This window comes from Neltuma alba, unplaced genomic scaffold (assembly GCF_004799145.2).
Source record: "Neltuma alba isolate B1F8T4 unplaced genomic scaffold, ASM479914v2 tig00003724_pilon, whole genome shotgun sequence".
NCBI classification, from domain to species: Eukaryota; Viridiplantae; Streptophyta; class Magnoliopsida; order Fabales; family Fabaceae; genus Neltuma; species Neltuma alba.
In genome coordinates, this window is record NW_021633405.1 from 1,861 (window position 1) to 24,015 (window position 22,155).

Genomic DNA, 22,155 nt, shown 5'->3' on the forward strand with positions numbered 1-22,155 from the left:
AAAGGCAAACAACATTTTAATGGATTCATATCCATTCGGTGAATTAGAACCTTTTGATTAGGTTTTGAACCATTTAATGTTATGGCTTCAATCACAAATTTACTAAGATGACTAATACACAATCTGGTTCCATTACATAATCCTGCAGCTTGGTCAATATTTCTTAAAAACATCACAGTTGCTCCTACCTTTAAAGTCAACTCATGCAAAGGCATCCCAGATCTACTGATTGTATTAAAAAATTCAGTTGTATGGAGATCATCAAAACCATCACTGTCTTGAGATGATCTGCAAATTGTATCACAACTAAGATACTCGATTGATTCCCTTGGCGACAAGGAACACATGTAATCATTCACTTGATTAACAAATTCAATCGTTGATGCTAAAATTGCCCTATCATTGAAATAAATGGTATTTGTTAAATTATTTAGTAGATTTGGATACGTCGATGACACAATTGTAGCCACTGGATCTGTACAATCACCTATTAGCAATTCATGAGGTATTTCAATCTCTACTATACCATCATGTGGCGTTCCTAACTTACCATCCCCCACATCTAAAAGCCACTGTGAGAATTTTTGCAATTGACTATAGTCATTGTCAGATGAAGTTGAAGATAGTCGCATATTCTTAGTCAGTTGGAAGATGAGGCAATGATCCCAAAGGTAAGATGAATTAATACATGCATTAACAATATCTGCTCTTGTACCATTTGGGATTATTGGAAGTATATGATGAAAATCACCACCCATCAAAATGCACTTGCCACCAAATGGATAATTAACATGCATAATATCCCTTAATGATCGATCAAATGCTTCAATGCAGTAACGCTGAACCATGGGAGCTTCATCCTATATAATTAACTTTGTGCATTGAATTAAATTTGCTAATGGAGAATTTTTCTTGATATTGCACAGACTCTTCATTCACATAAATGGGAATTGCAAACTTTGAATGTGATGTGCTACCAGAGGGTAATAGTGTGGCAGCAATTCCGCTTGAAGCAACTGTAAGAACACTATTTCCTTTGGCATGAAGAGTTGATGTTAACCCATTCCACAAAAATGTCTCCCCTGTGCCTCCATACCCGTTTACAAAGAAAAAAGCTCCAGTTGAAGAAGTCAGTGAAGGCAAAACGGTCTCATAACTTAGTTCTTGCAATATGAGATAGTTTGAAACATCAATTATTGGACATGACAAAGGAGTGGGAAGGGAAGGAAAATCTTGAAAACTCTTTCCATTTTCTTGCAGAGATAATTCAATCTCTTTAAGGGCATCTTGCTTTCTCTTAAAATCTAAAGTTTCAACACCTACAACATTGTAGCAAAAAAGATTCATTTTATAAGCATAACAGTAAAACTAATGAATAAGTATAAATCCATTCAACATATATAATATTAGAACTTGTGTAAGAAAATATAAAATGCAAACTTACTTGAGGACAAATGATCAATTTGTGATGTGTACAATAAATCTTCTAAAAGTATTCCTGAAATCTCTTTCCAAACAAAGTCAAGTCGACTTAAGTAAGAACAAAGAAGCATGCTTACAAACATCTTCCTTAATAGCCTACCAAGTGTCCAATTGGAAGCCTCTTTTATAGCAGATATGTATTCATTGTCATTATCAAGTAATCCAAGTGCAAAACATGCATATCTAAAAGTGGGATAAATAATACCATCAACAGTTCCAATATCTTCAAATGAAGAAGGACCTTTAACTTTTGTCAAAAGAATAGGAAGGTAGTAAAGTTCTCCAGATGATGATGGTGCATGGATAATTCTGCCAACTGCAAATCTTTTTTTTCTATGTTTCCATAATCGCTTACTCCGTTGATAAACATAATGAAGTGGAAACTCAGAACGTGTTTTGGCAAAATCATCCTCCTCATTTTTCTTCATCCAAGCAAGGAACATTGATTCACACACTTTGGGCTTATCCAAGAGTTCAGCAACATCATCAGTATTTGAATAAATAACATTTTGCTGATTGGAGAGATGAAAACTCAACCTTTTAATAGCAAGATACCGATAGTGTATATCAAAAGCAAAGATTCGCCAAGCTGCTTCACACACACACACACACACATGAAGTTGTAATATTGTTGAATCTCATCAATTAGTTGCTTAGCAATTTCATCTTGTTTGCTATCATACATTAAGGCAACCACCCGATTAGTCACTTTAGTAATATGCTTAAATAAGTACTTGATAGCAGTAGATTGATTGCACTTCTCAATATTAATATGAGCTTCAATATTCAACAACAATGCAAGGTTGTAAGGAACAACAAATCGATTGTCCAAATGATGGCCTCTCACTTCTATTGTTCTACCATCATATCTTCTTATATATGTGGGATATCCATCCTCATCAATAATTGTCTCATTAACAAACTTCTTAGAAAAATATTTTCTACACTTGTTATCCTTCATGCAAGGTGATTTAGGATTCATTCGACCACAAGGCCCATGTACCATATATCTCTTCACCAATTCATATAGTTTGGGACTTGAGTGCCTATCAGGGATTGCTGCAGATATGATATTGTCCATATTGTTTTGATCTTTTAATTTATCACACTCTTCAAGCCACAATAGTATATAAGCATGAAGAAGACCTCTTTTTTGAAACTCTATAGTATACACCTCTATATTCATATGTTACACTGATTACAAGAAATTAATTGTAATGAAAGAAAAATTCATTCATACCTGCACTCATAACACCAAATATCTTCTTCTTTTTAATGGTTGACATCAATGATTTGAGTTTTATTTGGAATGCCCTACTCAAGATTTCTGGTCTATGTGGTGAAGACACTGAATATCTTTCACAATATCTTGTTATCTCAAGCCAAGCTGGATTACATGTGAAAGTGATAAATATATCTGGATATCCTACAAATCTACATATGGCCGTAGCATCCTTGTAATTTTGAATCATATAACATGCACCTCCTATAAAAGAAGAGGGCAAAATTATACATTTCCTAGTTGAAGATGCACTTCTCTCTCCACTCAGCAATGCATCGTGTAACATACGATTTTTTTTTCAAAAAAAAAACTGTAATTAAATCTATATAATAATATATTATTATTAAAAAAATAAAAAAAATAAAAAGTCATCTTTTCCACCGAATTCGGTGGAAAAGATAGGGGAGGGGGAGTGGTTGCATTAATGAGGAAAGAATTTTGGAAGAAGATTTAATGAACAAAGAAAAACATGGGGTAAGGTTGAAAAACAATGGAAGGGTATTAAATGAAGAAGGAAAAGGGAGGAAGAAGCGGATGGAAGTGGAAAAATGAGAAGGGAGCGATGGAGGGATATAAATGAGGGGGGTGTTAAACGTTCTCACCAGTTATATTTTCAAGCCAGAAGAAAAGAGATAGAGAGAGAGAGAGCGAAAGACAAGAAAAAGAGAGAGAGAGAGAAGAGAAGAGAAGAAGAGAGCGAGAAGTTGAGCTGAAATACGTGATCTGATAGTCGGGACAAGTTTTGGGGATCATTTAGGTACACAAATATACTTCTCTTTATCAAATTTCCTTTATAAATATTTCCTATATATTTATAGCTTTATATTATTAGTATCATTATAATGTTTAGAGAAAATTTTACTGTGGGTATAGAGTAAATATAGAGTTTTGACAATATATGACCGTAGAAATTTAAAGATACATTATTAAGGAATTTTAATCGGTTTATTTTTGTTGAATGATTATTTTGAGAATTTTAAACTAAGATTTTAGTTGAAAAGTTTATTATTTAGACTTGTAATATGTTTTTACCGATTAAATTTGAGTTAAATAATTTATTTGAGTTATTTAATATATTATGGAGGTTTTAATCGGTGTAAATATTGAATAAGTCAAATATATATTTTTGAAATAATTTTTGAAGGCTTGAAAAATTATAAATTGAGAATTTTGTAAAATTAAATAAAGCTACAGTTTGTTTATAATTAAAAATATATATATACTTTTGTTAAATTTAAATAGCCTTATATGTAAATTATGTTTCAAAATAATATCTATTATAAATGCCTAGATTTGGGAGAGTTAATATATTTATGTAATTTTGGTTTAGAGAGTAGTCTTAGAATTTTAGAGTAGCTTTGGAGTAGTTTTGAGTTTATATTAATAAATATTTGTGTGCAATTTTGTAGACTTGAGAATTTTGGAGTAATCTTTGTGTGAATTTTTGTAAGCTAAAGAGTACCAGGTAACTCTGAAAATTCTTTCTTGTACATGTGAATTGTGTATGATTATATTATGAATTTACTATATTTTTATATATTGAAATACAATATTGTGATTTTTCAAATGAATGTTTTGGTATGTTATTTGATTTTGTTAAGATTTATTGCTATTAATTATGATGAATAATTAAATATATTGATGGATATGGAATTGTTATGAGTGGTTATTAAATGGTATATAAGTTTATTGCTATCTTATTTTTAATATTTGAGGACGTATTCATGATGTACTATTATTGGCATCTGACATGCATTGTTGGGCTAAGGATAGAAGGAGATTGCATGGATATAAAATTACCACGTGGTATGCCATCACTCGGTGCACAGTGTGGCACTTGTCAGGGCCCCTTCTTCCATGTTTTCCTTTGGCCGGGAATTCATTGGAGCTGTGGGACATGTGACACCTCCCTATTCACAAAGGAGGGGAGCCATAGTCCGAGCTTGAGCTCTATATCTTTGGCCGGATATATCTCTTGTATCGGTGAGCTTGGAATAATTCAGTAAAATGGATTAGTTCCTATCGGACTATGTGTTAGCCTATGGCTCCAGTCAGCGGTATAAGGGTGGACGGTGATATAAGGGAGGCATCATATTGCATTATTTTTGGATATATTAGAAAAATGATATTGGTATATTGTTGGGAAAAATGAAATTGAATTGGATGTCTCAAATCCGTGATTTTTAATATATTTATACACACATATAAACGGATTTTTGGTTTATCATATATGATTTGCTTGTATAGGTTAGAATTTCAGTAGTTACTGAGACGTTAGATCTCACCCCCTATATTAACAATTTTTCAGGCGAAGGATCTAGTAGGAATCAAGGGAAGGCACCAATGGAGTGAGCCGTGAAAGCTTTTGTGCTCCTCAAGCACATGCTATGTTATATTTTTATTTGCCATGACTATAAGACTTTAATAGTTTATGTTGTTAAGTTATGTTAGAAATGTTTTGAAATTTTAACTTAATTGCAGTATTAAAAATATGTATAGACTTTTAAATTAAATATTTTATTGCGTATATTGATATAATTATGTGAGGTGTTACACATCGGACAACCCTTGGTATAAATCAACTCTAAGCTCTTTTTGATGTTTTCTCACCCAAAGTAGCTCTTGAGACTCAATCATTGTATAGCCATCAACTATGAATTGTTGTAATAATCTCCCTGCATGTAATATGGTTGACGTCTCTATTGTGTCCCTGCTGCAATTACTTAGTAAACCAGAAATAACCAGCCAAGAATGTAACAGTGCAAACAATAAATGGAAAAAATCCTGAGGCTTTGATATTAATATTCAAGAACTGAATCAAAGATACAACAAGCTTCAATGATTCAAGCCAAAGCCATATTTCCCTCTAAACCAAAAGAAAATCACAACAACGATAACAACTTCTACAACACAGGATTCGAGAGGCCAGATCTCCCCCTCACCAACTCTCTTCTCAAATCTGTCCCAAGGGCATTACCATTTCATTACAAGCCTTATACGTCCCCAAAAGCAGTCCTACAACCCCTACAAGGTGTCAGACCCAAAAGGTTGGTAGCTGGCTGTAAATTAGAGTTGCTCCTCATTTTCTGGAGCTCTAGGACAATTGCTTTGACCAGTGGGCTTCCCTTCATCTACCCTTGGTTGCTTCCTCAATTTCCTCTTATATGTCTTCTTAAAACCAACAGCTATATCAGCTGCTGTATCATTTCCCACTCCTACAAGTTTCACCTTGTCCTCAAAGGAAAATTCGGAAATTGTTTAATTATAGTTGCAGCATTTTCCCATGAATTTTCAAATTCAGGCAGATCTTTCCATTTCACAAGAACTTCTAATTCACCATTGAGAAGCTTTCGGACTTTGCCAATGTCTTGGGGCTGTACTTGTAATTCCAACTCCTCAGATAGTGTAGAGGGAAATGTAGGTGTCACAATTGCTGAGTGTACTGACTTTTTCAGATTTGAGACATGAAAAACCGGATGAATTCGGGCTGTGGGAGGGAGTTCGAGCCCGGATGCTACAGCCCCAACCTTTTCTGAGATCTTAAAGGGACCATAAAAGCGAGGGCTCAATTTTTCATTGATTCTTCGAGCCAAAGTTCGCAGTCTATAAGGTCTGAGTTTGGCATAAACCTGTTCACCAACTTGGAAATGACCTTCCCTTCTATGTTTGTCGGATTGCCCCTTCATCTTACCATTAGGATTGAGTAATCCTAAATCTGACTTTATGCCTTCAACTTCGACAACTATAAAAGAAGCAAATTAACTTTCGATGAAAAACTAATGAACTATTCTGTAACACTTAACACATCTTCTTTGTCATTTAGGTCAGTACCAACTGGAGATATCACGCCTTGGGTACCAGTCATTGCTACAGAATCCTCTTAATGCATAAGCTTCTTGCCTCTGGTTGCTGATATTCCCCTCCGTGGCTGTACTTCTGGATTATAATTCTCAAAGGCACAGAATCTTCTACTTCTGCGCCTAAAAACACTATTTTTGAAGGCCATTTCTCCTATAAAAAAAACATTCAGTAAATCCAATAAACCGCCCAAATGAAGACAATCATGTGATTTAAAACTTCTACTGTAAGGGGCTACTGAATATAATACCATCTGGTAGATAGGTCCCAAACTTGGTGTCCAGGTTAGTTGCCACATTAGTAGTGTTCTCTAATGCACTCGCTCTTGCTCAACGTTTAAATCCCACACTTTTTTTGTCACCCAGTACTGATTCTGCTTGTGTATTCATCATGCAACCCTTGTCACCAGATGGTAAATTTGACCAACTTCTTTGAGTCTCACCTGCTTTTAGAGGCTGGTACTGATTGTGGTTATCTTCAACATAAACATTGCTTAATATACTGTTTGTATCTTGAGCTACATCATATTATCCCCAAAAAAAAAAAAAAAATTATAACCACAATGTCGAATTATTTTCCTTCATATGGGTTATCTAAATCGCTTCTCGATAAACTGCACAACTAAAGTTAAATGGAAATGAAGCATACTTCTCTCTCGAGTTGGAGTTACAGATGAACAAGGAACTGATGAACTAAATGATTAACTTGCTACAGTTGAGGATATTGAACTTCTGCAGCAGCCATTTTCTGCTACAAACTTCACAGATTTCCCATCCATTGGATAAGCTGCTTCCTCGTGCACGATTGCTGTCATGGAACTGAGTTGGTATGCCAAAATGATGGAGAAAATACTAAGCGAAGTTTACTTCAAACCATCAAGGAGCATGCATATCAAATTATAATCTCTTCGACATATATTCTGACAAATTTTGGATAATCATATGTCCTATTTGAACTATGGACCAGAGTTAGAAACTGAGCTACCAGAAAGACGGTAGCTTCATATAAGAAGTTCTAAAAGTCTCATCATTCATTACACGGCTCAAGGCAAGTATTATTCACCCGAATTTGTCACCGTCAGAATCCTTGGTTTTAATAAAGACTACTCCCACAAAACCGGTGATCTGCACTTTTTTTAAGCATAATAATGTAGCTTAAGTCTTTCACCCACTTAACTAAATAATGCTGTCAAAGTTATTTAGAAAAAAAAAATTAATATCTATTTTTATGCATCTAATAACTTTTTTTTTGAGTTGCAACATAAATGAATAGCCTAGGCATCAAAGCTAATAATGGGCCATCCACATCTGAAGATAAAATGGTAGCGAAATATTAGGATCTCCTAGCGAGAGCACACATCTGAAAAGAAAATGGTAGCCAAATATTAGGATCTCCTCTATAGTACGTTTAGTGAAAAGAATGAAGAATTCACCATCCTTGATTGCACCTCTGCTTAATTCTGTTGTATTAATCTCTTTAATCAAAGGAAAATAACATAAAAAGAAGTTGAAAATTACAATATTCTAATTTAAATACCTAAAACTTCAAAATTTCAAGAAAGAAAATTATGTCTGATTAGGTATTTTGCAAATATAATTAAATAACAAAAATGTCTTTGTATCAAAAAAATTATTAACACGTTGTAAACTAGTAATGACAAGTGTTGAATAACAAATGACAAAAAATATATTGGTAATGACAAGTTATTTATTAATAAATTGTAAAGTAGCAATGACAAAAAATGTACTACAATGACAAATTTAATAGCTTTTTTTTTTTAAACCTGATATAAGGATATCTTAATTAGAATTTTGAACCCTTAGGTGCTGAAGAATTAAAGTAATGCAACTTTTATTTTATTTTTTGTGTTTATTAAGTACAAAAGATTATGGTATTGTAAGTAGCGCACTCGTAAATTTGCTATGCATGCAATCCTTTATCTTCATCATACCAAAAAGCTGCAAAGCTATCTCACCAATCTTATCTCCCCATCAAGTCACTTGTATAGAGAGGTCAAATCTTTAGTTTTTTTCAATGTGTAAGAAGTAAGATTAATAACATTAAAATGATGATTTCCTTTATATTTCATTTGAATTCGCCCTGTCCTCCCAGTATCTGACTGATTTAACGGTAAAGGCTTTGGATCAACTCTGAAGAAGTGATTTTATAATGTATGAGATAAACATGTGAAAGTAGCATAAAATTTTTTTCTTTTTGAGTGATTCTGAAAGACTGCCAAACTCCCCGTTAGAGTGATTATCAGGATAATCACTGAGGAGAAACCGTGGATTTCTCTCTACGTATGAATTAACACTTTGAATTCAAACTCCATCATTCAATTCACTCTGAGAATTATGCGCGAAACCAAAAGCATTTGCTTAAACAAATTAGAACAATGTTTCACAACAATAATGGAAGCCAGTTATTCATTCATTACTATGATCAAATTGAGTAGACGTGGTTGCAAGTGATGCTTTACACATATCGACTTGTTTAGAGCGCATCCAAACAACAAAAAATTGTATTCTACCCATTAACCATGGACAGAGTAAACCAACCCCCCCCCCCCAAAAAAAAGGCCAACTAGTGTTGATTAAGGCAATACATCTACATGTAGCCATGAACAGTAAAATAAGCCGTTTGGAATGAACAGACAGCTTATTGATATATTGATATGATGATGATTGATGATTGAGGTAATACATTTAGAGCGAAAGGGCATAAATACCCATGAACAATTACCATATGTATAGATGGCACCATAAACAAACCGTGGGTCTAAATATGCTCATGATGATTTCAAAAGGCCCTGTTTTACCACAGTCATTAGACTTAGAAAACGTTTGTCAATTTTGAGCTGTGGGTCCATTTTCCCATCCATGTGTCATCCAAGCCGGCTTGTAACACTGTGTGGTTGAAAGGTTTGATCAAAATGAAAGGGTAAGGTGGCAAAGTTGAGTGTACGCGTGGCACGGAAGTCGTATTATTTTTATGCTCCCAACTCAATAAAAATTACTCTTAAAATACTCTTAATTATTAAAAAAATACAATCAACTCATTGTCTTTTCTTAATTGAATACACAAATTCACTGTTCAAGTTCATCACTTCAACGGTCCAAAACCGCATTGACATTGTCAACCTACCTTCAATTTTTGCGAAGCTTGTATCTTCACCTTCTTCAATTTCCATGGCAACGGCATCATCTCCGATCACTGCCACTGGCGGCCATTCTTCTCAGCCTTATGATCGAGCCAAAGTGGTCAAGGAGTTCGACGAATCCTGGAAGCGAGTCCTAAATCCCAACCATCAACCTCAGCGACATTGTCAACAACGACTCCCCTGATCACCGCTCTACTGTTGTGGACCAAATACTCTCCATCGCCTCCACAGTCGGCTTCTTTCAGATCATCAACCACGGCATCCCCTTGGAAGTCCTCGACCGCACAATCTCCTCCATCAAGGCGTTCCACGAACAACCGACAGAGATCAAGGCGCAACTGTACCATAAGGTGCCGACGACCGATGTGAACTTCATATCAAACATAGATTTGTGCAGTTCACAAGCCGCGAGCTGGAGGGACACATTGCAGGTAAAGCTAAACCCTCCCGTGGATGCCTTCTGGTCAAATAAAAATAATATGACTTCCTGCCATGGGTACACTCAGCTTTGCCACATTACCCTTTCATTTTGGTCAAACCTTTCAACCACACAGTGTTACAAGCCAGCCTAGATGACACATGGATAGGAAAATAGGACCCACAACTCAAAATCCACGGACGTTTTCTGAGTCTAATGGCTGTGGTAAAACAAAGCCCTTTTAAATCATCATGAGCATATTTGGACCCACGGTTTGTTTATGGTGCTAGCTGCACATATGGTAATTGTTCATGGGTATTTTTGTCCTTTCGCCCATACATTTATATGCATTTTATCAATATCTATACAGCTGGTGAAAAAAGAACTTTCTACTCGTGTTCAAGGTTTAAATGATAAATTTGTCCTTAAGTGGTTTTTTTTATGTGTTATTGCATTAATTGATTGATTTTAGGATTTTTCATAAAAATTAGAATTTTAGATTGAAAATATGAATATTGTGTGATGTTTTATTCTTGGCTTGAATTCAATATTTTCTATTTTTTTGAAGTCAATTCTCATATTTTTGAAAAGTTGATTTTTAAAAAGTTTTTCAACTTCTTACCTTATTTTCAGTCCATATCTGGTCTTTAATTTTGATATAGATTATATTATATTTGAATATAATCTATATTAATAGATGTACTTAAATTCTTGTAGGTCAAGAAAAAGCAAAAGAGAACATCCAATGGTGTAGAATTATTTTTTGGAGTTCAAGTACAATCTAATGATTAAGTTTAAATGGATTTAACTCTTACACCTAAAAGTCCATTCTTGCTCCTACTATAAAAAGAAGCATTATCTCATGAGAAGAGATAGTCACCTCCATCTCTACATATTAATCTTAATTCTATTTATTCACTTATCACTCATCCTTCATTATTCCATCAATTTCACACCATTCATGGGAGCTTGAGCTTGCTTGGGAGACAATTTGAGAGAAGCATGGAGAAAGTTAAAGTCTTGGGCTAATGCTTGAAGATCATAAGAGAGTGATTCCATTTGTCGTTTTAGCTCAAAAGCTTGAGATTATTTAGTTTTAAATAATTTTGAGTTGTATTTTTATGAGACAATTTAGTTATAGATTGTCTTTGAATTAGATTGATATTTGGGTTTGTTTTGTGCTTAATTTTCGCTGGAATTCATGTTTATGAACATTTACATTGTTAATTAAATTTATAATTGAGTTCTCATTATGGATTTAATTGTCAATATGATTTGACTTGCAAATTTGGGTTCTTTACCTCTTGATTGTTTGATTGAGTTGGTAATTTATTTAATTGTTTAATTAGATAATTATGAACATAATTTTTAGAATTAATTTGAATTAATTGTTACCTGTTTTGACAAGTTTAATCAACTGCCCTTATACCATTTTGAGTTTTCTAATGGTTTAAGTATTTTTGAACTTGTTGGCTTTTCATATTTCAAATAAGTAATTAAACTTATTATTTCCATTCTCTCGTCACCTCTCTTTGGTCCAATTTATTGATTTGGCCTATGAAAGTTAACTCGATGTAAATCTTGAGTTTGTTCCCTTGACTATACTTGAAGAAACCTCTCATTTTTGTGTTCTTAATTTTCTTTGCGTTTTCCTTAATTTATTTATTTAGCGTTTTAATTTTCCTTCTAAAAATACCCCCCCAAAATTAAGTTTGCATGCATTTAGTTTAATTTCACTTTCATATAGATTTTAGGATTTTTGCATTGCATTTTTTGTCACTTAAAGTCATATTGAAAACCCATAAATTACTGCTTGGGAGAGTAGCTTAGGTTGCCACTATATTGCATTTGTAGTTGGTCCTAGTTTAATTGAGTAATAGCAACAGAGGCATTGTCAGTCACCCTCTTTAATCATGTACATTAAAACTCTCTCTTAATTATAAGCTTTTAATATCTGTAATCAATAAAAATATTTTGACAAAAGGCTAAAGTATACATTTGGTCCTTTAACTTTATACAAAGTTTTATTTTGATCCCTTAACTTTAAAAAGCATACACTAGGTTCTTTAACCATAAAATTATTAGGCTTTAATGATGATTTTTCATAACAATCATGAATGTTGTAAAAATTAAACTAAATTTGTTAGTATTTGAGAATATTTTATCATTTTAATATCTTAATGTTATCATTTTTAAAAAAAATTTTAGGGTTAAAGAACTAAAAGTATACTTTTTAAAGTTAAGAGACCAAATTGAAACTTTATTCAAAGTTAAAGGATCAAATATATGCTTTAGTCTTGACAAAATATTATAAATTTGGAAAGCAAAGTAAATTGAAATGAAAGTGAACTTTTTGTTTAACTCATATATTATAGGATAAGAGGTAGTTACTTTTTTGCTTGCCATCCATTCGCGTGTCAACCTTTTATAACATGGGCACAAAATTTTGGGTTTTTATTTTATTTTATTTTTAATCTAAGGCTATTTCGATAATGTCTGCAGGCACAAATCTCACCTATGCGACCAAAATTTCTTATTGGGCAAATATCTTTTTTGGATGATAATGCTATTTGAGGGACGCCAAATTCATTTGATTTATTTTCATACAACTATATGGAGGACTCTGGAGGAGTTCATAGGTGAATCAAAAGCCTTTCAATGGTGATAGTCCAGTTGATTTTAATCTCTTTGTATTTGTATACAACGTTACGATTGTATAAATCCAGTTTGGTGTCACCGTAACACAGAGGGATCGAGAGCGAGTAGAAAATCTAATGATTCTTAAAAAGAGTGGGCCGAAAACAAAGATATTTAACAAACTACTACCTTTACTCCTAATTATAAGAGCCAGTTGACTAATTTGAGGAGATTAAGGAAGTAAGTTGAGTTAGTTATTTGTCCTAAATAGGTGTTGTCTTTCTTAAAATATCCTTACTAATCAAGTGTATTAACTAGAACTATAATTATTAGTAAATTGTCTTGGAAAAAATTGAGTAAATATGAGAGACAAAGTGGATTGAGGTCTTATATTTAGGATCAAAATAAAAATCAAACAGGGTCTTATATTAAAGACCAGAGGTAGTATATGAATTCCTCTGCACTGCAGTCACAGTTTTGACCGCAAATGATGTAGTAACTAATTACTAATTCCTCCGTTCCTATTTATAATCACATCTGTAGATTAGATCTTATAAATCAGAGGTAGTATTACATAATATTTTGGGCAATAAAATGCTTATTGAATTTTCAAGAATTTATGTTAAATTTTAATAAAATAATTTGAAAGACCTTTTTTTAAAAAAAAAATTGGAGTCCTTTAGTAAGATTTGTCTAATATTTCAACACTTAAATACTACGTTTGGTCTTTAATATAAGAGCTAGTTGACTAATTTAATTATGTTAAGAAAATTAGTTTAGTGATTTGTAATAAATAGGTGTTGTCTTTCTTAAAATATCCTTGCTAAGTAAGTATTTTAGCTAGAACTATCATAATTATAAGGACTACTTTGAAAAAAAAATAGATAAATATAAGAGACAAAATGAATTTAAGTCTTATATTTAGAATCAAAATAAAAGTCAAATGATTTTTTATATTAAGAGCTGGAGTAGTATAACAATTTAAATTATAAAAAATTTGATTTTAAATGGAAAATAAGTCACTACATCCTCTGCATTCAAAACTTTGACTGCAGAGGATCCAGATCCATTCATTCGAATGAGAAATTATATTTTTAAGTTTCACAAAATTTTAATACAGATGGTTTCCCGTCGTAACAAGGAAAATTGCCATACAATACCCCACATTCTCAGCTCCATCAAAACAGCCTAGGAAACAGAACAACGATACAGCTAATCCGTTTTTGGCCAGTAATGATACACTTAATTATACGCATAATAAACAAACAGTTTGGAAGTTTTTCAAAAAGTAGGTGTATATGAGTGTTTAGACTTCACGGCCATACCTCTATCTCTCCGTTTTTGAATCCGATGATGTGAAGGTGCCTGGATCTTGATAGAAAGAAGGTTGCAGGGCGCTTAATTTGATATCATAGACTCTCGAGTCGGAGAAGCCATCCCAGGACTCAAAGGGCAAAGAACAAGCATAACCAATGTGATTCCCGCACTTGCGACAAAGAAGCTTGGTTCTTCGCTGAAACAAACCCCAGGACCTCTTTGAATTAAAGAAAGGTACCCATCGAAGCTGTTCGACCATACTGAATCTGCTCTCGTCCACAGAGAAGAAGGAGATTAGACCTCGCTTGATCGATTTCTCATACCTGGTATCAATGGCAGAAGTGTTGCGATTGCAGGAGTTCAAGTTCAGCTGATATCCGCACGAGCCGCAGCTGCATCATCAATCAGAAACAATCAGCTCGCATCACAACTTTCTAGTTTCAGCTTCACAGTAAATTTTCGATGATTATATTATTGTTAATAGGTTCAATATTTGAGAAACGAAACCCTTTCAGAAACTGCAAGAACCCCATCCATTAGAAGCAGCTCAGATTAGAAATTTCTGTTTGAATTTGACAGTAATAGCGGCAAAGCTCTGAAATCAAGAGTTCTTTTATGCTATAAGTGCAATTCCAAATACATATACAGGAGAGTTAGAGAGAGAGAAACCTGTAATTGACATCTCTGATGTAGGAAGACAAGTGAAGTCCTTGACATCCCTCGAGCATATCGCCGGAAGCGATCATCGTTTGTGTATGTGAGTTGGGTTAGTTCAGTCCCGAGACGCTTCCATTTTATAATGGAAACTTCGCAAGGGAACAAGAAGCCATCCGTCGATAACGGTAACAAAACGAAGGCACCAGCAGAGCGTGCTCACTGTGGGCCGGTCTTGGCCCAAGTAGATCGAAAGAAAAAGATTTTAACAAAAAGCAAAAGAGAGAAGTTTGTCATTGTTAGGTATTGTAAGGTTTTGTTATCAAATTTGAAGGAAAAATTCATGTCTCTTTTGGTCGAGTGACGGAGAACAAATCTATGACCGTAATTTTTTACAATAGTTATCATTTTGTTGTCGTTGTTTTTAATTTATGTCACTTTTTTTTACTTTTTAAGTAAAAGAAAGATGATATTTCTTATGAAAAAGGCGATATTTCTTACTTTAACAAAAGAAGACGAAATTTTTTTTTTGTTTCATTTCATTAGCTAACAAACAACTTATTAATCTTTGATTGATCGTTTTAGTATTTTATTACAAACTCTAATAAGAATTTTTAACATAAATTTAACCAGGGAAAATTTATCAAATAGAAAAATCAAATTCTTTACTGTAGTACCAGTTTACTTAACAGCTACACTAAAAAGAAAGCATTTTAGATGTTTTGTAATCGATCTCATACGATGAGTAGGTCTAATACTGGGGTTATAATTGTAAGCATGAACAGAAAGCGAATGCTTGCTGCCAATATAGACAAATTTAACACAGGAAAAGTTTGTCGAAAATTAGTTTCCTATTGTGGATTGTGGAGTACATTTTGAGGGTTGCTGCTTCCCCTGCTTAAAGATGGGGTAGTCAGAATTCGGCCCCTGTTCACAAATAAAGAGAAATGACTATTATTGATATTTGCAGTCTCTTTCTGAATCATATTCTTCGCATAGAATGATCAGGTGAACTAAAAAGCCGAGTTTGATTGCAAAAATGGGCAAGAGATAATGAAGCAATGAAGAATAATAATTAAGATTAGGCAAGCAGAAACATTCTATTACACCAGAAGTGGAACTTTTTGCATGCCATCTCGTCAAATTTTCTGGATTAACCATGGAAATCGTGCTGCATGCTTTTCACTAGCTTTGCTTAGTTCTTGAGCCATTTTTGGCTTTTGAACCCCACTCTGAGACGGCCTCCCTTGTTCACCCTCACCCCCCGGTGATGTCGAAGCATCTGCCACCAATGCAACTTCTTCCTATTGCCAAGTTTGGGATTCCTTGACCCTTTGATCCTAACAAACTTAGAAGGCTTTCGTTTCTTAGAATGTCTGACGTGTCTCAGAATCCCCTCCACAAGTCCATGAAACTGCCCAACCTGTTTTCCACGTGACACTTTAACAATGGTGCCTCCCCTTGTCTTCTCAGATTTTCCTCTTGCTAGCAACTTGTGCTTGTTTTTGCCATGGAAGATCCTCTGCCATATAGAATGATTGTGATCCGCCTTACTTGTTTTATTATCATCTTCATCGTGATGGTGATGATGGTGAAGATGGTGGTGATGGTGAAAGATAAGTCTAAGCTTATTTTTCAGCCTCCTCAAGCGTCCAATTGTTTTCTCAGGTCCTCTCCTATGCCAAGATCTGCCAGAACTGGAACTTTCCGTTCTATGTGAAGAGCCAGCATCATTTTGATAATCTGAATCACTATTCTCTCTTGAGCTATCCTCATATGTCTTGCTGACCATATCTCCTGGCGAATCACCAATGTCCTCAGATTCACTACTATATATGGCACTGCTTTGATTAGATGTCAAGCGAGCACGAGAGCAGGAGCTTGAACTGAACTCTTCTGATGATTCCGGATGATGTGGTGATGAAGCCCTCATCTTGTGAGCCCCTCTATTCTCTGAAACTTTTCTGTCTCTGTAACCATGAGCGGGCATTTTAGACTCACTGGATCTCCAGTGAGGTAGAGCTCGTCTTGGTACCATAGGATGAAGGGGCTGTTTCTCTCTCCTGTGAGTCTCTGACTGAGCCACTGGGTTTCTTCTCGTTGGCTTGTCTTTATTTGGTGAACCTGCTGTTATGGAATTCAGAGGAATCCTAATCCCCTGTATACACTCATTAGCATGATTCACCAAGTGGTCATTCCCACTCACTGACCAATTTAATGACTGAAATCTGTCTACTATGGCCATGCTCTGCACTGGAGGTCGACGTCCATTCTGGCTTAGCAACTTCTCTCCTCTTGAAGCCAACAGGGTAGCTCTGCATGCCTCACCTTTTTGGCGGCTTCTCCATGCTGAGATGCTGTTCTCCTTTTCTGGGTCAAAAATCTGATTTTCTACCTTACTCAGTGACTTGTTTCTGGAGAAGATGGGCTCGACATTTGCTGTGGTTGAATCTTCACACTTACTAGCTAGTTTATGCGCCTGCTGACTCATTAATCCATTTCCTTCTAACAGCAACCTTCGATAACAAGGCCGGTTTCCTGGTATTCCTTCATTTTTCTGTCTTTTATGGCTCTCTGAATTTGTTATTTTATGCATAATCTTGTCAGCTGCACCATTCTTTTTGGAATATACTAAACTTGAGTAAAGCTGCAAAGCCAATATACGAGATTCAATTCTTTTTATTGCATTAAACAAGTCACTAGAGATGTCTCCCTCCTCATCCTGAGCTTCAAGCCTGCTAGAAGTACTTGGATTGCTTTCAATTTCAGAAACTCTATATGGTAATGATGTTTCACTGACTTCTCTAAGCTCACCAGATTTTGAGTGTTCACCCTCGCGAAAAGTGCTCACACTGTACTTCTGTTCATGATGACTGCTCTCTTTAATAGGATTAATGGGCTTCTTGTTAAATAGATTTGCTGCCTTTACTAAGTTCTGCTGCATTATACTGCTTTCTTCACCATCATTAAAGAGTGCTTTTCTCATTGCTTTTCCTTTATCAGAGATGCTACGCTTACATAGTCTTGGACCTGCTTTCTTTGCTGGTGACTTTGATTGGGGTTGTTCATCCTTTTGCGAAGGAAATCTACCGCGTGTTGGATATTTTAGAGAGCAGTGAGAACTGTTGGCTGCCAACAAAGGCCTTAACTGGAGATCAGCCACAGGTTGAGAAGTGAAGGGTGTCTTGGAGATACCAGTTTCTGTTGCTATGATCTGTCAAGTGAGCACAGAGAAAAATAAATCAAACAATAGAACTGCTATTCGTATTCCCGCATCCTGCCTTTATGTTCAGGTTCGTGCAAGTGAAATTACTATAGAACAAGTTGTTTCCTTATCACCAAAAAGAAAATGTGCCTCCTTTTTTGAAGGGATAATAAAAGAAAACATGAAAAGAGTAGCGAAAGATCTTTTCTGCAAATAAAAGATGATGATCCGTCTGAACCTTTAAAATAGTCTCGAAAACCCTTTCAGATGCTACTTCCAGCATATTTTTCAGTAATTCTTGAGCTCTCTCTACCAACTGCCCAAAGACAAAAGAATAGAATATTGAAGGAGCTGGTCCTTAAAGTGCTTTAATAAGCAATAAATTTTAATACAGAATCCAGCTGTGCTTTAATAGAAGAATAGCATAGCATACTTTAAGCTCTCATAAACTGTCACGCAGAATTTAGTTTTAGAGCACTCAAACACTATTGTAAAAGATAGAAAGAAATCAACCCCAAGAAATTATCATACGCAGACAGTAGTGACGTAATGGCCAAACAAACCAGATAAATGAGCCCCAAGAGATTCATAGAGGAAAACAAAGTCAGGAAACACATCACTTTGATCGAGTTTTCCTATCAAATCTCTCCCATAAAATGAAGCACATTGTGAAAATAAGAATTTATAATCAATTGGCATTCTATCTAGTATGTGTAAATGGAGGAGTTAGCAAGCGCAAGGAAATGTACTTTGAAAGGAGGCATAATTAAAAATCTCCGGGAAAAGCTCACTAAAGGAAAAGAACACTTACATCCTCTGAAGTTGTATTCTGAAGGCCAAGGCTATTATGTTCTAGGCGCCTATACAACAGTCTCATAGCACGGAGATTATTTTCTGCTTCCTCAAGTTCCATCTTTCTTCATTAAGACGCCTGATACTGTCGTAAGTAGAACAGTCTTTAAAGTCTAGTATGACACAGAATTATGGGGAATAACAGGTTTACTTATATTCAATAAATCATACAAACAGTAACACTACATCAAAAACCTTATCTAACATTGACCGTGACCCTCTCTTCCTGTTATTTAAGCAAAGACACAACGCTAAGCAAATTACCCATGATAGTACCCTCGTTTTTCTTTATCATTACGAAAGTTAAAAGCAACGTGATATAAAACGAACAAGAGAAAGGGGAAGGGATGAGATTAGAGAAAAGGGAAATACCGCCTGTAAATTCAATATCCAAGTCTTCAAAAAACGCCTTCTGTAATCTGTACAACAGTGATGGAGGGGTACGTGAATCCACACGCAGGTGCTTTCAACGGCGCGTGGCTTTCCGAACAGTGGGATTGGCCGCCTTCCTTGCGGCGGTTCTGATGGGTGTGGCGGTGAGACAAGAGACACAGGGAGGAGGGTGAATGGAGGACGATGGTGGCTAGACTGAATATGTGTATTGTGATAAATGAAGAGCGCGTGTGGAGGCCGGGTGGCCGTTAGATGCAGAGAAGGCGGTTAACGGGGTGGTTATGGTTATGGGAGGAATTCTTACATGTACTTGGAGTACCACATAACTTGCTCTGACAAATAAAAATTCTCCAAATCATACGGTGGGACCCATACTTGTTGCAGGCTTACACACACACATATATTTTTTTTTTCTTGCACGTGCTCTCTTTTTTCTGCCTCTCAACTTTCCAGTCTTTTTTTCATATTTAATTCTCTCTCTTTTTCTAATAAAACTTCTTCTACTCACTTTAAGTTTTATCTCTACATCTTATTTTTGCATACACTCACATTCTCTCTTCATTTTTAATTTTATTTACTCTATAATTTAAGTAACAGCACTACGTTTTAAGCTTCAACTGGAATTATAAAGTAGCATTACTAAAACATTGAAATGAAGAAGGTTTCCATTTTCATCAAAATATAACTGTTTCAGCAATTTAATCAAAAAATAAGAAAAAATAAAATACTTTTATAAACATAAGCTATCACTCGTAAATATCAATGAAGCTGCAAGACAGGTTTGAAAATGCACTTTTTTACCACAAGAAAGATTACTTTTTTTTTAAAATTAAAACATCAATGCGCCAGTAATCTCATAAAAAATGAAGAAAAACAAAAATACTTGTATAAACACAACTTATTATAAGCAATTGTATGTCATTGAAGATAAAGAAAGACCTAACTAGATATTTTATTTAGTTTGATTCTCTTTATCAAAGTCTGCCCATAATTTCACATGTCAACATGAATTAACCCATCAAAAAGAAGGGAATTTTAAAAAGTTGAGAAAGAATTTAAAGGCTAGTTGTAAAACATTACCCCAGTCCTTAATATAAGAATTAGTTAACTAATTTGAGTAGATTAAAAAAACTAGTTAAGTTATTATTTATAATAAATATGTATTGTCTTTCTTAAAATATCATTACTAATCAATTATATCAACTAGAATTATCATTATTACAATAACTACCTTAGAAAAAATAAATAAATATGAAAAATAAAGTAAATTAGAGTCTTATATTTAGGAACAAAATAAAAATCAAACAAAAAAGACCAGAGGTAGTATGAATTATGTATCCAAAATATTTTAAAATTTAAATTTTTATATAAGTATTCTAGAACTTTTGATTTGCAAAAGCAACACTATTATTTAAATGAGAGATTAAATAAAATTAAAAATGAAGAGATAAAGAGAGGGACGGAGGGAGAACGTGTGAGGGCATGCGAAAATAAAATAGACAGATAAAACTTTTATTAGGGAGAGGGAGACAATTAAATCAAAAAAAAAAAGAGGGAGAGTTGAGAGTCAAAAGAGAGAGCGCGTGCAGAAGAAAAAAGGGATATACTAATACAAAAGCCTACAATAAGTATGGGTCCCGCCATGTGATTTGGAAGATTTCTATTTGTCAGAGCATAAGTTACATGGCACTACCAGTGAATGTAAGAATTCCTCATGACTATGAAGGTTTTGAAGGAAAAAGGCGTGTTTGGCAAGCGTGAAAAGAAGAACAAAAACTGTATTCTGAACAATTTAATGGGCAGCCAAAACCTATCCTAACAATAAATTCCATAAACTCATCATTAGTAATAATAATAACTAATATTCTGAAAATAATAAATAAAATATAAAATTAAATAATCCTAAAAATGAAAACTATTAAAATATTAAATAAATATTATTGCATTGTTATTCATATTCCACCATATTGATGTAAAACAAAAATAACAAACGGGATGAGATAAATATCAGAAGAGATAAAGGAGAGGAGATCGATTAAAGAAGGCAGATAGATGGGGAAGGAGAATTAAGAGAAACCGCAATCTGAGTAATTAAAGAAGGCAGATAGATGGGGAGGGAGAATTAAGAGAAACCGCAATCTGAGTAATTCAATCAATATCCAAAATGTATCCCAAGTCCCCAACTGTAAATCCTAGGAACTAATAAATAGTAATAATAATAACTAATATCCTGAAAATAATAAATAAAAGATAAAACTAAATAATCCTAAAAATGAAAACTACAGCAAAATGATACTCTATTCAAGTCTAAAATTAGACATAACATAAAGGAATAAGAAAACTTTAGTCCAATTATGACGTTGCCATGGTATGGAAAACCGAACCGAAAATCGACAAACCGGCCAGAAAATTGGTCCGATTGAGCCTATGAATCAGGGTCACTTTGACCCGGTGTGACCTGGTAACGACTCGGGTAACCCACCCGGTTTGGTGGGTTAACCCAAGTCCCCCTTTTGAAAAAAAAAATTTTTTTGATGATTTTTTTAAACAGTTGTTGATAATTAGGACTTAGTGATTAAATAATTATAGGGAGGAATATTTTGTTATCATATATCTATTTTGATGGGTTGAATATTTAGTGATTTTAGTAGTATGATATTATAAGAAATTGTAAGGATGTGATTATTTTACTAGTGATTCAAGATATTAAATTGATATCTAGTTCTTAGTGAAATTTTAAATTATTTTTTATTTTTTATTTCTCACCGGTTTGACCCCTGGTTTGACTCTGGTCTAACCCACTAATCCTTTATCTATTGTTTTGACCGATTCAATTACTAGTCCAGTTTTTAGTACTTTGAGTGTCGCTAGTTGATCAGTGATGTTGATGGAGACTG

At 34.3% G+C, this 22,155-nt stretch overlaps 3 protein-coding genes across 4 annotated transcripts; all 3 read right to left on the reverse strand.

The window, feature by feature from the left end:
* Positions 1 to 855: 855 nt before the first annotated feature.
* On the reverse strand, positions 856 to 2,563 carry LOC114742362 (uncharacterized). The gene is made up of 3 exons (XM_028930634.1): positions 2,217 to 2,563; positions 1,445 to 2,019; positions 856 to 1,319 (listed from the first exon to the last, which is right to left on the reverse strand). Exons 1-3 carry the CDS (start codon positions 2,561 to 2,563, stop codon positions 856 to 858), a joined length of 1,386 nt encoding a protein of 461 aa, XP_028786467.1.
* An 11,380-nt stretch (positions 2,564 to 13,943) lies between these two features.
* Positions 13,944 to 14,900, reverse strand: LOC114742357 (uncharacterized protein At4g08330, chloroplastic-like). Of its 2 annotated transcripts, XM_028930629.1 has the most exons (3): positions 14,824 to 14,900; positions 14,163 to 14,546; positions 13,944 to 14,025 (listed from the first exon to the last, which is right to left on the reverse strand). In XM_028930629.1, exons 1-2 carry the CDS (start codon positions 14,898 to 14,900, stop codon positions 14,165 to 14,167), a joined length of 459 nt encoding a protein of 152 aa, XP_028786462.1. In that variant the 3' UTR covers positions 13,944 to 14,025; positions 14,163 to 14,164. The 2 variants fall into 2 exon arrangements, with proteins under 2 accessions (XP_028786462.1, XP_028786461.1); XM_028930628.1 differs by having other exon boundaries at positions 13,944 to 14,546.
* A 1,103-nt stretch (positions 14,901 to 16,003) lies between these two features.
* Positions 16,004 to 19,304, reverse strand: LOC114742363 (uncharacterized). Its single transcript, XM_028930635.1, has 4 exons — positions 19,238 to 19,304; positions 18,825 to 18,950; positions 18,252 to 18,329; positions 16,004 to 18,022 (listed from the first exon to the last, which is right to left on the reverse strand). The coding sequence occupies exons 2-4, from the start codon at positions 18,924 to 18,926 to the stop codon at positions 16,004 to 16,006; spliced, it is 2,199 nt and encodes a 732-aa protein (XP_028786468.1). The 5' UTR covers positions 18,927 to 18,950; positions 19,238 to 19,304.
* Positions 19,305 to 22,155: the final 2,851 nt, after the last annotated feature.

Bases quoted from the DNA above. Each gene is read 5' to 3' on its own strand.
- LOC114742357 (XM_028930629.1), bottom strand. From the start codon at position 14,900: ATGATCGCTTCCGGCGATATGCTCGAGGGATGTCAAGGACTTCACTTG. The intron at 14,547-14,823 runs GTTTCTCTCTCT...TTGATGATGCAG, and splicing joins ATCAGAGATGTCAATTACAG to CTGCGGCTCGTGCGGATATC.
- LOC114742362 (XM_028930634.1), bottom strand. From the start codon at position 2,563: ATGGACAATATCATATCTGCAGCAATCCCTGATAGGCACTCAAGTCCC. The intron at 2,020-2,216 runs GTACTTATTTAA...TGCTATTAAAAG, and splicing joins AATCAATCTACTGCTATCAA to GTTGAGTTTTCATCTCTCCA. The intron at 1,320-1,444 runs GTAAGTTTGCAT...ACAATGTTGTAG, and splicing joins AATTGATCATTTGTCCTCAA to GTGTTGAAACTTTAGATTTT.
- LOC114742363 (XM_028930635.1), bottom strand. From the start codon at position 18,926: ATGGAACTTGAGGAAGCAGAAAATAATCTCCGTGCTATGAGACTGTTG. The intron at 18,330-18,824 runs GTAAGTGTTCTT...GTCTTTGGGCAG, and splicing joins AGAATACAACTTCAGAGGAT to TTGGTAGAGAGAGCTCAAGA. The intron at 18,023-18,251 runs GTTCAGACGGAT...CTCACTTGACAG, and splicing joins TTTTCGAGACTATTTTAAAG to ATCATAGCAACAGAAACTGG.